Source organism: Panthera onca, chromosome A3, assembly GCF_046562875.1.
Source record: "Panthera onca isolate mPanOnc1 chromosome A3, mPanOnc1 haplotype 2, whole genome shotgun sequence".
NCBI classification, from domain to species: domain Eukaryota; kingdom Metazoa; phylum Chordata; class Mammalia; order Carnivora; family Felidae; genus Panthera; species Panthera onca.
In genome coordinates this window covers 80109882-80125858 of record NC_138341.1, presented here as the reverse complement: position 1 = coordinate 80125858, position 15977 = coordinate 80109882, and the positions used below count along the sequence as shown (strand labels likewise).

At 39.1% G+C, this 15977-nt stretch overlaps 1 protein-coding gene across 4 annotated transcripts in view; it reads left to right on the top strand.

Moving 5' to 3' along the window:
- The window catches only part of AFF3 (ALF transcription elongation factor 3), a 571024-nt gene that overhangs the window by 444563 nt on the left and 110484 nt on the right, over nucleotides 1-15977 (top strand). For all 4 annotated transcript variants that reach the window (XM_060645344.3, XM_060645354.3, XM_078444386.2 and 1 more), the window contains exon 11: nucleotides 4799-4850. In XM_060645344.3, the coding sequence (XP_060501327.1) occupies nucleotides 4799-4850 (52 nt within the window). The remainder of the gene's footprint in view (nucleotides 1-4798; nucleotides 4851-15977) is intronic.

Here is a 15977-nt window from a genome sequence, read left to right as displayed (position 1 = left end):
CTTGGCACACACACGGCAAAGTGGCTTCAGAGCTCCAAAGCCACTCTGTCACACCCTCTCCTGTACGCAGGCCGCACAAGGCCCCCTCCTGTGGCTCCAAACCTTTTGACCTGTACCAGGTACTCGTAGGGCATGGCATAACATACCTGGGACAGTAATTTTAAGATAAGAAACTGTTGTCTAATGCAGTTCCCCAGTGAAAAATAGATGGAATCTTAATCATCAATTGCATGTTTAAAACTCTTGCCCGAGTCCTTTAACATCTCAGTTCTTAGTTACCTGGTTCAGAGGGAAGTCACAAGGGGTACCACCCTGGAGTGCCTCTGACAGCAGTTTGACAGCCCCTCTGGTGTTCAGGGCACTGAGTTCAGGTTTCTGTTTACCTCTGGCCGCACCTCTGCTCCCTGGTCATCCTTCGAAAAGTTTCATTTTATTGTCTGTTTTATTTCATCATCCCTGTTGTCATCACTTGGTGGCTCCTGCTGAGGGACTGTGGCCACGTGGCTGACCACTGGCCCTCAGAGCAGATCTCCTTGTGCACTGAGGGTGACAGGCATGTTTACTGTCCTCTCTAGCTGTGAAGCCACATCCGATCAATCAACCGTGGCAGCAATTATACCCTAAAATACATTACCCCTCTAGAGAGCCTCATCTTTTCTTTTCAGAAAAGAAAAATAGAAAGTAAGGGGGGAAAAGGTATAAAAAAAGTAGAAAGCTCTATTCTGGTAAGTAGAGCTTAGATTTAAGGCATTATTATAGAAATATCTTTTCTCTCACATTGTTTACCCATGCAAATTCTTTAAATGCTCTAAGGCATATCCCTCAGAGATAAAAGAGGAATATTAGTGAAAATGAACATTTATTGAATGCTCGTTCCGTGCCAGGTTCTGTACTAAGCACTTTCCAAGGGTTGTGTAATGATTTCTCCAGAAAACCCGTTAAGGCAGGTATCAGGTCACTCAGCTAGGTGAGTGGCAGCGCTACGTTTCATACTGGCAGCCTGACTGTCCCAGCAGCCTGCTGGGACCACCACAGCCTGCTGTCCCAGCAGTGCCCACCTCAGAGGACTTGCTGTGGGACTGAATGAGGTAACGTAGAAAGTGCTTTTAGCCAACCTGGCACAAAGATCCATTCAACGCTGAGATCTGCTCCTAATCAAGAGTTCTGGAAGGGGAGGGGCTAAGGGAGCATGAAAGGGAGCTGCTTTCTCGCTGGGTGGGCATCATTGGCTGGAAGAAGGCTGGGTGGTGCTCAAATGTAAGGATGCAAGGGTGCGGCAAGTGCCCACGTGAGCCACCATGACGCCGAAGCACAGGCTTCATGGGCTTATGTGCATATGACCCATTCCAAACTCTGCCTTCAGCCCTTCAGAGCATTGCCTTCCTTTTTCGGAAATAGAGTCAGAGATCCTAAGCCCCTGCCTTTTGGCCTGGCCAGCACTTAATTTGGATTTTCTCTCACTTTTGGCTTACGCCTTTGTAGTTGTTTGTTCTTGTTTAATGTACGTATGCCAATCTGTTCCTTTCAGAAATAGACAGATGATAAAAATGTTCTCAACTGGGTGGGATTAGAGTTGGGGATTGCAACAGTACCATTTGTGTGTTTAGCTGGAGGTAATCCCAGCCTGCAGTCTACCTGCCGCACACAAAACACTGACATTTCTTAGGATCTTGTGGGGGTTACAGCATTTTTCTTCTCTAACCACATTTCATTGTTCAGCTATAACCTCAAATACACACTTTGGCTCCTCTTCCCCAGGTCTGTTTAGCCAGACTTGAAGAACGCACTGAATGGAAACAAGCACTCACTTTGAAAGTTGAGTCATGGGGATTCTGCTGTGACCATCAGAATAAAACAGAAGGGCTGGTCTGTATTCTTGGATGGCCTTGAGCATCAGTTTCCTCAGCGTGTCTGTTGGGGATTGGGCACAGGGTGGCGGCGACTGGCTGTTCCAGGTCTGTGGTTGCAAGTGTTGGTAATAGCGGCACCCCAGGATTGCTGTGGGATTATGTATGAGCTGTTTGACTTAGTGTTTCATTGCCATTTCGACATATTTCAAGATTCTGAAGTTTCATTGGATTCTGACTTCTCTGGAAGTCTGTCTTGAATACGAGGTATTTTTACATTCGATCCTTTGTTTTTAGATCTCAGCCAGAAACACAATAAATTCATTTTTTTCTCAATATAAAAAATTCACAAGGCAAGGTGGATCTCTGGCTGCCTTTCTTCTGGAAGTGATGACAAAGTAGAAATGACAAGTATAGAAATGACAAAGCCAAGACCCAGAGGTGTGACTTACCAGGGATCAGAGGATATGAGAGACAGTATGAAACTCAAACAAACACGCATTGATGCATGTACACATTTTAGCACATGCTTAAAATAAACAAAAATAAGCTGTATTCCTACCTTAAAAGAGAACCTCACACACTGTTTTTACTGTTGTGGTTACTTTCAGCATTGCCAGCCTCGCGTGGTGACCGAGTCACATGGCTGGTGTGCAGCCAAGCTATGATCCCTTGCTTTGGGGCATGTTGGGATTTCTTGCTGTGGTTGACAGTGGCCTTCAAGTCTGTGCACGCTATTGCCTATATAAAGATGAAACTTCTCAGTCACCCTTGATATGACCTCCATCCAACAACAAGGGGGTTGTTAATGATGATTGTGTGTGTCCTTCCCCCTCCTTCTTTCCACCCACTGACAGGACCACCCACACTTAGAACACCCAATGCTTGCAGGGCAGTCCTTGAGATTAAACCAAATAGCTGTTGGCAGTTTACCTCTAAAGAGGGAGTGAGGGGTGGAGGCAAGAAACTATCCTGCTCCTCTGGGGTTTTTCATCAGAAAGGCATTTGTGCCTTTTGGTAGGAAAATAATCGTGGGGAAGGTGCCCCAGCCCAGCCAGCAAGCTGGTATTGTATTGTGTGCCATCACTGTGCTAGTCACTGGATACTCAAGGACAAAGAAAACACAGTCCCCTTCCTACATTCTTCCTAAACAGTGCTCTAATAAATTACCACCACGTCTCTTCTCTTTGAAGCCAAGGGTAGGAGTTTATAAGGTCAAAGGAAATGAATGGCAGCCAAGCGGATATAAAGGGCAGTTGTGGATGGAGCTCTGCAGTCTTTGCTGATGTTTTCTTGGTTTGCCTGTGGTTGAAATAATAAAAGAGTGATACTTCTCCATATTGGTAGAATAGCCATAGCCTGTGAAAAAGCAGATCTGGTGTCCTAATAGTTATGGTTTAAATGGTACACCAAAAATTGCTTAGAAATTTCTCAGTTTTCAGAGACTGAAAGTCTCAGTCTCACTCTATGACAAATAGAAGAGTTTTTCTACTTTACAAAGTAAGGGGTAATTTTATTCTCTATACTCATGGAATCTTAATCAGGATTGGGCCTTAGAGATTGCCCAGCATAACCTGTCATTTTACAAATCAGAAAATGGGACCAAGGGTAAGGGAGTTAAGTGATTTTCTCCAAACACATGGCCGGTTGGGACAAAACTAGGTCCACGCACTGCCCCAGCAAATCTTTACCCCAAGTTCACCCCAAAGGTCACTGAAATTACTTATAAAAAATATTCAGAGGAATATACTGATGATGGGCCCACAATTGGCCTTTAAAGAAACGAGGCACATTTTAGGGTAGAGTCTTTGGAAGGTGACTTCAAGGAGAACAATGAGGCCTGTCAAGTATATGGGTTCAGTGGCCTTCAGACTGATTCCTGGAGCCCCAGGATCTATCACAAATGGACCCTTCCCCACCCCCCACAGAACAGCTCTGCTTTCATTTGTGTTATAGAATGTCCTTCTGAGATTTCTTTTGAAATGAATTAATCTGAAAACTATTATTCTATAAACAGTTCATTAATGGTAATAAGAATACAATTTTATCATCATCAGAAATAATAGGGTTTGATTTTTTTTGTTTGTATGTTTTTACTTTTAACTCTTACAGACCCAAAAGTATACTTCCCCACTGCCTCCGCCATGGCAAATCTGAGACACCAGGGAGCACTGGGGAGTTAGTTGCCTTCACAGAGTCTTTTCTAGAAAGTTCTCTCCTGTTGAGTTTTCCTCATCCAGCAGGATCTTCAGGCAGATGTCTTCTCCAGATCTTTGGCCGGTGGAAGACCTAAGCAGCCAATGCTCACAGCTCTAGTTTGTTGTGTTATTGCTGTCGGAAGAGTTTTACTTGCTCTCTCATTGTTTACCTTGAATAGTAAATGGAGACATAGCATAGCACCTGTCACATGGTAAACACTGAACAAATACTGTGGAATTAAAACTTCACAACCAAAAGCTTTATTTGATTCTGTTTGTTTAAAACCTCATATTCTTGGGGCGCCTGGGTGGCTCAGTCGGTTAAGCGTCCAACTTCGGCTCAGGTCATGATCTCACGGTCCGTGAGTTCGAGCCCCGCGTCGGGCTCTGTGCTGACAGCTCAGAGCCTGGAGCCCGTTTCAGATTCTGTGTCTCCCTCTCTCTCTGCCCCTCCCCTGTTCATGCTCTGTCTCCCTCTGTCTCAAAAATAAATAAACGTTAAAAAAAATTTAAAAAAATAAAATAAAACCTCATATTCTTGAAGCAACCCATCTTACCCTATTAAGGACTGTTAAGAGGGTTAATTTTCATGATGGGGCAGTTTGTTATTTCCTAAGTACATCAGAAGAAATTTTTTTTTTTAATTAACCAGAAAACAGACTTATGGTTAAATCATTACTCTAATAAAGATATTTTGGTACTGAATTATTTTGAATTTGCTAAGTATCTATACCTCTTTGTTCCTTTTTTCAGAATGCTAGAAGATGACCTTAAGCTAAGTAGTGATGAAGAGGAGAATGAACAGGTAAGATTTTCTTTTATGTTACTGTCTTTTGAATGTGACACAGCATTGCTAACTCGGTGGGTATTAACTGAGTCATACACACTCTAAATTGTGGTGCTCAAGGATGGTGGGTGCCTTCTGATAATTATGAGCTTCCATGCCATTGGGCCAGTCCATTCAACTATCTTAGTCTTAATTTCCCTTAAAACTGTGATACTGTGATTTTTATGTCATTGAAACCAACAATGGGTACTTACAATGAAGCTAACTAGCATTAGACTTCAGTATAAAATAGGCCCTTTTGTCATTTTCTTTTTCTTTTATTTTTTTGGCAAAGCTCATTGGTCTTCTAGAGATCAAGCTTGTGACCTAACCTCATCAGCATGCAATAGGCAAGCTGTAATATTAAATATTGAGAAACCTTATACAGATATTATTAACATTGAGAAGAAGCAAATGTGGAGGTGAACTTCAATGATGAATAAAAAATAATCATGCTCTGAATAGGCTGTTTGTCTTAGATGATAAATGTGCTTAAAATGTTCTTCCCTGGTGTTGATTTACCAGCTCGAGACATCAGTCAGGGGTTTATAAATACTCTTCTGATCAGTCAGTTAAGGTGGAAAAATATCCACGTAACATTCATTACTTTCACTTCTGCGTTTCAGGAAATGTTTGTATTTTTTAAGGTAAGCTTGAAAACACAAAAGATAGATTTTCCTACACTTCTGTTTCCTTCTTCTTATTATCCGTGTGGTATTTTGTTAAATTTGGACAAATGTGGTAGGTATAAAAACAATCCAGAGAGTTTTTTTCAGAGGTTATTTTTACATGTGATATAAGACTGGGTGCAATTGATCTTGAAATAGTGAATTTTTATAAAGGTGTCATGGTGTGCTATACAGGTGATTCAGCTGTCTAACCATGCAAATGGAAATAATGTACAAAGAGAGTGTGCAGAGGTGAAATAAAATTCAAAAGAACATTTCCAGGAAGAGCATCTAAGCAGAATGTGGCTGTGAGGTCACAGAGTTTGTTCACCTTGAAGAAGAAAGTGAGGCACCAAAGAGGGGCCTGGGTGTGAAGTAGAACTTGAATTGAAACTAGAGTGGCAAGTGGAGAAAACCCCAAGTGAAGGAAGGTTAATTGACCAAGGTGAGCTGCTAGTGTTTGGGTTTTGTAGAGAGTGACTACCTTGTTTCTAGTGTGCATACCAGGAGAGTCAGGTATCTGTAACATGGCAATCTTGGCAGAACTGAGAATGACTTCACTCCTAATTTTGGTTCCTCATCTATGTGACTATTACCTAATGATTTCATCTTATCATGTTTTTTTTCCCAGCGAGAGTTTCAGATAGGTACATTGTGGATTAAGTAGTATCAGATGTGTAGATTATGTATACTTTATATTAGAAAGGGATTCACAGAGTATTGCATTCAGCAAGCTTTCTTAATTTGGAAAGAATTTTCCAGAGTTATTTCCAGGAAATATTTCCACTGGAAACTCAATTTAAAAAAAATTATTTATCAAGGATATACCAGACACATTCTGTAAGGCAGTAGAAAGTTTTCGTTGAATCATTTTGCTTTATTAGCTACTCCTTTCTAATCTGTAGCCATTGATAGTATTATATTGTGAATATATAGGTTAGATCATTTATTCTTATATTTGGTGCCTGTGTGTGTACACCTTTTCTCGTTTGCAGTGAAAACGGCTGACAGAATGAATGATTTTTATACAGTAGTGTAATTAAGACTCCAGACAGCAGTTTTGTATGTGGTAGTTTAAGTGATTGCTCTAACACTAATTATATTAAGTTATCTTGCTTTGGCCTATAATTATAGCCTGCCCTAATCACAAAATCATAATTTCCATGCTTTAGAGAAGACTAATGATATGGTATTATTTTCCTCCAAGACCAAAATATGACTGTGCCCCTAAAGACTAGAGCCTGTGCACACATGCAACATGCATACACACACTGCATTTCTCTGGCATTGGGAGATAATTAAACATTTAACATAAATGCTCTTGTGAGATGTAATCAGAGTTTGTCCCTTAACCCAAAATCTTTCAAAAATGTATGGTACATTTCCCTGCCTCAATAAATGCAGTATACTAACCTCCTTAGCCTTCTCTTACATGATATCTGGTTGTCCTTGTGAATATTGGTCCCTTGCTGTGACAAAGAGATACCCACAAGAGCTTCAACTTGCTATGCTGGTTTACCCTTCCTAAAGTCACCTCAGACTCACATGCATTTGAGTACTCTATCTAATGCTTCCTTTATCCTCATTGCCTCTGTGTTCTCAAAAATGAAGACACAGGCTAGTTTAGTGAGTAAGCCCGGACTGAGCAGCCCTGCTCCCTGGGTTCAAATCTCTGCTAGTGACTCAGTAGCTTTGCAGCCTCAGCCCAGCCCCTAAACTGTTCTCTGCTCCAGGGTCACCATTTGTAAAGTGGGAATTAGTGTTAGATCCCCAAAGCCTGCTGCTTCCTCAGGACTTGTGTTCTACCTGTTATCTTCACATCACCAGATCCACTAAGCTTTTGGTGTTTTGCATTTTAGTCAACTTACAATTGAATATACCATACATAGAGAAAAGTACACATAATCTAAGAATACAATGTGATGAATATTCATAAACCACACAAACCCATGTAGTCAGCACCCAGATCAAGATACAGACATGACCAGCCTCTCAGGTCTCCCATGTCCCTGTCCAGTCACCATCCTCCAGAAGAATAAGCACTCCTCTGTTTTTCTAATACCCAGAGGGTAATTTTGCTTCATTTTGAAATTTATATCAACGGAATCATACAGATTCGTTGTATCCGTTGTATCCGTTGTAACAATGGAATCTGTTGTTTCTGGCTTCTTTCACTCAGCATTATGTTTGTGAGACTCATCCATGTTGCATGTACTTGAAATTTGTTCATCTTCATTACTCATATTTCTTCATGTGCATATAGCCTAATTTACTTACCCATTCTACTACTGATGGGCATGAAGATATTTGAGGCTATTAAAATAGTGCTATTGTTAACATTCTTGTACAGGTCTTTTGGTGAGCATATGGGAACATTTTTGTTAGGTCTACACCCAAGAGTAGAAATGCAGGGCCATGCCGTATGTGCGTGCACAAGATGAATATATCATCCCAAACCATCTTCCAAAGTGGTTTCACCAGTTGGCATTCCCATGAGGAGTATAAGAGAATTGCAGTTGCTCCTCATCCTCACCATGTTTCTCTTTCAGGGTCATGAGCAGTGTTCTGAAGGTGTCTATTTTTGTATTGTCTTTGTCTGGTTTTGAAATAAGGACAGTACTGGCTTATAAAATGAATTGAATAGTGTTCCCTGTACTTGTTTTTTTTTTTTTTTTTTTCCTGAAGAGATTATATAAAAGTAATGCTAATTTTTCTTTAAATGTTTGTCAGATTTCTCCAGTGAAACCACATGGGCCTGGAGATTTTTAACACTTAAAAATTCTGTTTTCTGAATAGTTAAAGAGCTATTTGGACTACTTCACATTGGGTAGGTTATGGCACTATGTGCTCTTTAAGTAATTGGTTTATCATGTCATTTAAGTTGTCACATTTACATGTAAAAAGTTCTTTTATTGTCCCTTTAATGTCTGGGTGTATAGTGATATCCCATTTTATTCTTGATACTTTCTTATTTTTGTCTTTGTCAGTCTTGCTAGAAGTTTTTCAATGTCATTGATCTTTTCAAAAAACAAGTTTTTCATTTTATTGATATTTGCTGTCAACTTTACTGTTTTCAGTTTCATTGATTTCTTGTCTTCATTATTTCCCTCCTTCTGTTGTTTTGAGTTCATTGTGCTCTTCTTTTTCTAGTTTCTTGAGGGAGCTTAGATTACTGATTTGAGACTTTTCCTCTTTTATAATATGAGAATTTAACACTATACATTTCCCTCTCAGCATGTTGTTGCTGCCTCCCACAGATTTTGATATGTTGTATTTTCATTCTGGCTTCTTTCACTCAGCATTATGTTTGTGAGACTCAACCATGTTGCATGTAATTGAACACTTCAGTTCAGTGAGACTTCCCCTTTGATGCATGGATTGTTTAGAAGTGGGTCGTTTTTATTTCCAAATGTTTGGAGCTTTCTTGTAGTCTTACTTTTATTGATTTCCAGTTTGGTTCCACTGTGGTCAAAGAACACATTTGCTATGATTTCAGTTCCTGTGAATTTACTGAGTATTTTCTATGGCCCAAGATATGGTCTGCATTGGTATATGTTTTATGGGCACTTGAAAGAATGTGTATGCTGCTGCGGTTGGGTGGAATGTTCTATAAATGTCAGTTAGATCCTGTTCGTTGATGCTTTTGTGGAGTTCTTCTAGATCCTTGCTGACTTTCTCTCTAATTGCTTTATCAGTTGTTGGGAGAGGAGTGTTGACATCTCCAACTATAATTGTGGATTTGTCTATTGCCCCTTCCCATTCTATCAGTTTTTGCTTCACATATTTTACAGCTCTGTTATTTGGTTCATAACATTTAGGATTGCTATGTCTTCTTCGTAGATTGACCTTTTATCATTAGGTAATGTTCCACTCTATCTCTAGTAATTTTCTTTTCTTTGCTCAGAAGTCTGCTTTATCTGACACTGATATAGCCACTGCTGCATTCTTTTGATTAATGTTTGCATAATATAACTTTTTCCATTCTTTTACCTTCAACCCACCTATGTTGTTGTATTTGAAGTGAGTTTCTTACAGTGTATTATTGTCATATCTTTTATCTATTTTGCCAATCTCTGTCTTTTAATTGATGTATTTAGAACATTTGCATTTAATGTAATTACTGATATATTATGGCTTAAGTCTGTCGCTTTATTTTTTCCTTTTCTGTCACTTTCCTTTTATTTCTGTTTTCATCTTTCTGTTTTCTTTTTACTGACTTCCTATAGGTTTCTTGAACATTCTCCAGGAGTCTGTCTTTATTTATTTATAGTATTTTTAGTGTATCTCTTTGTATTGCTTTTTTAGTGGCTCTTCTAGGGATTATATTTTGTGTATGTGTGTGTGTGTGTGTGTGTGTGTGTGTGTGTATAACTTATTAACAGTTCATTGGTGATAGCATTTTAGAGGTTTTCTCCCTTAATATCCTCCATCACAGAACTGGTAATATGTTGGATATATGTTGGATAATATGTGGCTAATAAAGAATTTCATTTTCTATATTCCTGATAGGCCTTGGGGCCTTCTTCTTTTGACTCCTTTCTGCACCACCTCCCCACCAGAACTACACAACTTGGTCACAGTGACCTCCACAGAACCAAACATACTGGGCTCTGTTCAGTGTCTTGTCTTACCAGAAGACTTACCACATTGAAAGCTATTGATAACCCCACTTTTCTTGAGGTGTCAAATACTAAACTCCTGGTTTGTTTCCTGCCCTTTTGACTGTTTTTCCTTAGGCTCCTTTGCTGACTGCTCCTCCTCTGCCCAATTTTAAATAGTAGAATCTTTCAGCCTTTATTCATGATTTCTGTTCTACACTTCCTTTCTTTCTCTGTCTCTCTGGATGATCTCATCCATCCCCATGACCTTCATTTTTTATATGCTTACAATTTCTAAAGTTATATCCTTACCTCAAACCCTCTTCTGAACTGCAGACCTACTTGACTTTTCCACTCGGATGTCTCACAAGCATTTCAAATTCAATTTGTGCCAAACTGGACTTCTGGTCTTTGCCATCCCTTATCCACCCACACACAAATATATTCTTCTTGTGATTATTTCCATTTCTAAAAGCGGCCCTGCCATACACCCAGTTATTCAAGTCTAGAAACACCAGGTTCATCCTCGACAACTCCCTGTTCCTCACTTAGATGTTAATTTTGTCTCTAAGGCCTATAAATTCAACCTCCAAAATTAAATATTAGTCTTTCCACCTCCTTCCATCCTGGCTAGTCTAAACCAATCAAGTAGACACTAGCCTATTTATATTCTTCCCTTTCTATAGTACAACCTCCTCACAGCAATCTTTGAAAAATATAAATCAGATCAACTCATTACCTGCTGTAAAGTCTTAAATACATTTCCCATTTCACTTGAGATAAAATCCAGAGCCCATGGCATGACTAACACTACCCTACACAGTGTGTTTTCACCCCTCTTCTTTCCCTTCACTTCACACTGTTCTCATTCATGGCAGGTTAACCACATGAGCCTGCTTTCATCTCCAACAAGCCACGCTCACCTGCCTCAGGGCCTCCAGAGGCCTCTCCTCCCTCATTTTTTTTTTTTATCTGATGAACCGCAACATAACTTTCACTTTCTCAGGGGCCTCCCCATTATCTAAATTGGACCACCCTCCCCCTCCCCAGTTAGTCCTTCTCACAATCATCCTAACCTTTTTTCTTAGGTCTCATCATAATTTTACTTATGTTTTATCTTACTTTTTAAAGTATATGTCTCGGGGCGCCTGAGTGGCTCAGGTTAAGCATCCGACTTCAGCTCAGGTCATGATCTTACGGTTTGTGAGTTCAAGCCTCATGTCAGGCTCTGTGCTGACAGCTCAGAGCCTGGAACCTGCTTCAGATTCTGTTTGTGTCTTTCTCTCTGCCCCTCCCCCTGCTCATGCTCTCTCTCTCTTTCTCAATAAATAAATAAATAAATAAATAAATAAATAAATATTTTCAAAAAGAATTTAAAATATCTCTCTCTACCAATTAGACTGGAAGTTTCCTGGGGGCAGGGACTGTTCTGGCACAGCAGAGGTGCTAAATACTTGCTGAATGAATACATGAATAAATGTACAATGTTGAGTTGAATTGAGAGTATTTCCTGCTCTTTGTTGTCCCGTATCAGAGATAACTTTTGCTCTACCTTTATTTCATGTATTGAACACTATGATTTTTCAAATTAGTTCTATGCAAAATCAAAGGTATTGACATAAAAGAACAAAAACATAAGACCCAAGATCATAAGGTGGCTGTAGATTATTGCAAAAACAATCTACCTATTTAGGAGGAAAGGTCCATCCAGTCTCCATGGAAATATCTATAGCCACTTCTTAAATGTACTTACTACCAAGCCATATTGAAGTTACAAATTTTCAGAATCTGTCTCTGCAGCAAGGGTTTCTTTGATATCTTCTATGCTTTTTTGAAGCCCGGCTAGTATTCTTATGACTTGTTCAGATATATTGCTTATATATGTTTTGAGAAAATCCATGGCTATGGTTGGTTTCTTCTTGATCTTTCTTTTAGGGAGAATTTCTCCATCTTGTCATGTTGTCTAGGTTTTTACCTTTTGTGTGTTAAGAAAGCTTGTTATGCTTCCTGCTCCTGAGAGAATGCTATATTAAGAAGAGGTCAAGACACCCGGGTGGCTCAGTCAGTTAAGCGTCCAACTCTTGATCTCAGCTCAGGTCCTGATCTCAGGGTCATGAGTTCAAGCCTCGGGCTGTGAGCATGAAGAGTGCCATGTTCTCTCCCTCAAATTATGCAGATTGTTCTCTTAATCCTCAGATCAATTTCCTAGGTGTTCAAAATGATTGGATGTTGATATAGCTGTGTTGGAGGGACCCAGCAAGCCCAGGTTCCCCTTACTTATTCCTATATCTTAACTTCAATCCAAAATTTATCTCAAACAGAAGCCTCTGAAACCAAAAGAATGGGTTTCTCTTATAGCCTTCCCTTTCAGGGATAGCAGAATTTTGACTGTAACCTCTAGAGCTGAGATTGTGACAGAGTTTACCTAGAAAATTTGGAGATATAATTAAAATAGAAGCATAGTTTCATGTTTGCTCCTATAATTTTCATACTTGATAAGGTTTGAACTGGGACTAAGACAAATGATATGAGAATCAGTTTTCTTGCTTGTCTGGACAAGCGAAAGATACTGATACATGTAGCAATTTGTTTGATCCCCTTTTCTGTAACTCTTGGTTTTAAAATTCCAAAGGCCAATGTTTTCATGTAAGAATACAAAGAAATTAGAAGATTTAAGACAAAATTATTCCTGAAGTCACTAAATACTGAAGGAATTTTTTTAATAGACTTGGAGAGATTAATTATATTCCATATCTCCCAATTTGGCAAAAAGCGGAGCTGTGCCTCTCAAGTCAGGGTAAGCTTGGGAAGCTGGACACACCAAATATCTAGATGAAATTATTATAGCTAAGGCTTAAGAAGAGGAACATATGATTAAGACTCTCAGCAAGGAGCAGCCGAGATAGTGTCAGTGGCAGACAGTGTTTCAGAGATGACAAATATATAAGCTTAGGGAAAGTAAAGAAGCAGGATCCAGATTGAATGGCTGCATATGTGCCTGCAGCTTCCAGTAATTACATTATCCACACGTATCAGGCAGCCTTTTCATTTTAATTATATAACTGCATTTTTTTCTTTAAATGAGCATGGTTTATCCACTCAAACTGACAATTTTAATTTTACAGGCACTGATCATTGGATGTAATCTGTAAAGGGAAATTTTCCTACTGGCATAATTTACTTCTTACAATGAAGAAAAGTTACCTTTTAATCCCCCAATCAATATTTGGAGAGCACAATTAATTTAATAGATATCTAGGTAGTTAACATAAATCTCCAAGTTAAAAAGCCAATTCTTTTTTTATTTTTAATGCATGGAGTACTAATCGTGTCTCTCAAAAAGAATCCCAGTCCTCTCGGAATAAGTCTAAAGCCTCCTTGCATCAAGATGTCAAGATTATAGGTGAAATTGCTCTGCTCACCGAACTGCAGGTCTCATTGCTTTTTGTTGCCTTTGGTTTCTTATGGGGAAGCACAGAATCATTCCTACTCAGTTCTCTGCTTTTTACTGTAGAGGCCACTGGGTAAAATAACTGACATCAGTTTGGGGTGTCATATTAAAAGCAGATTGCCAGTTGTAATGGGTGCTGTTCATTTTTTCCTTTGTTCCTTTTTTAATATGACAATTGCATAACAGAAAGCAGAGTTTTTGAAAAGAACCTCTGAAGCCATTGGCAGTGCATGTCTATCAGTGACCAAATGAATTAGCTAAATGATATGCAGACGTGGAATAAAAACAGGAGGTTTGTGCAGCCCAGCACCACTTCCCTGGGTGCATTTTTCTTCTCAGGATCAGCTTGGTTGATGCTGGAGTTCTTGGCCTGTGAAAATTTATTACCCACAGAGTCGATCTGCATTCAGGCGGCCAAGTCTGAATAAATAGAGTCATTGTGCTTGTCTGGGATTTGTGGCCAGAGTTCATCCAGTCAGCCTGACATTCACATCCCAGGAGATTCATAAAAGCCAACACCCTGGTATGTGCTCTTGAATCCTGCCAAACTTGTGTGGAATTATATAAACAGGAGTTGAAGCAGTAATCAGGACCAGGTTTGAGGGGCAAGGCTCCAAAATCAAGTTTCTCTTACATTAGAAATGAACTGTATTGTAGATATTATTTGCAGTCAAGAGCTAAAAAATTTTTACATAAGAGTCATTCTGAGAATAATCTTGAATGCCTACTAAGCGCCAAACATCGTGCAAGACACATTAGTAATATTCATTATGATAATTTAACCACAAAAATTTAAAGTAAATTTTAAATGCCAGGAAAAACTCTGCCCTCCGTGTACACACACACATACACACACACACACAAAAGCATATATTACACTTAATAGCAAAACAGAAGAAAAGGAAGAATAGTTTGTTTTTTTTCTGTTTAGTCTTGCATTAATGCTATCCCTAAGCTAAATATCCAATTTAGTCATATTGATGAATTGGTATCTTTTTAATATAGAAACAGCAATAACTCACATTGATAACTACTTCCTGTCAGGTCTTTGTCATCTGTGTTTGAAGTAATCATGTATTTGAAACTTCTGTCTTAGTCAGTGAAAACTCAAATGGTTGGCAGGAGGTTTTTATTGATATAATAGTCCTAAAACTTAGTTAAGTAATCATACTTTATAAATAAAATTTTATTGTCACCAGAAGCAAATGCAAAATTTCTTTAATATGGCCAATTTTATGGTATTTTTTAAATCATGCCACTCTTCATAAACATTTGTGAAAATCATGAGCATAAGTAGAGATATCCAAAAATGTAATTGCTTTTGTTTCATGTTAATGAACAGTAATTTCCAAAATTGAAATTATCAGCTGATTTAAATGTCACTGAGCACAGATGTACAAAGGCTCACAACCCTATCTCCTAAAATATTTTCTCAGACCTCATGTGGGGGACCCAACTGAGATTTATGTAGGTTTAGTTGTGCCCAACCAACCTGGACCATAAGATGTGACTAATTTCAGTTGGAAGGCCCTGAACAGAAATGCAGGAAAGGAGAAAATTACATAAAAATGAAAAGGTGATCCATTAAATTTGGGCAAACATACTATTAACACAAAATAGAGAATCATTGCTTTGTTAAGTTCAAGAATCCATAGAGGAGCTACATTTTTGAAACTAAGCCAAGTTTTGTTAATGGCAGATATCAGTACCAACAAAATAGACTCTCTATTTGGAGAACAGAAGAAAGGCCATGCATCACGAGTTGATAGGCATGTTCTTCTCAAATACAGCTGCCGGCAGAGCTCCTGGTTGGCAGAGGAAGTGGAATTCTCCCTCCAGAGGATGCAGCTTTTTAACTCAAAGGAATAGTCCTTTGTCCTGTGACTTTAATGGTTTTTATCTTAAATAGCTTCTTCAGAAGTATAACCATTCAAGAGTGGATGCTCCTTGGAGTATATGCTATCATTCATATCCAGGCTTGAGTAGTTTCATTTAGTAAAGGATTTACCTACAGTCATTCAGGTGTTTGGTCCAGATATGCACTTGGAAAGTTTTTTTTTGTTTGTTTGTATTTTTCCAAATCTTCTCAAGTGGGGCTGGTTATCTCATAGCACAGCCTTTCTCAGGAGACTCTCTTAGCCTGTTGTTTCTACATGGAGCATAATCATTTGTGGTAATTCAACGCCCCTTGGCACTTGCCAGTTCCATCCTGACCAGATCTGCAGCCAACAGGTTGTGCTGAGTGAAAGAAGACCATCTTTAAGAAGCAGACCAGACAGTTCTAGAAATGCCAGGCCACCAGACAGTCCTTTCCATACTAGAAAAGAGCAAGTTAGCCCAATGTCACTCTGGGGAGGTTAATTCATCATGTCTCTGGGTACCACTTCTT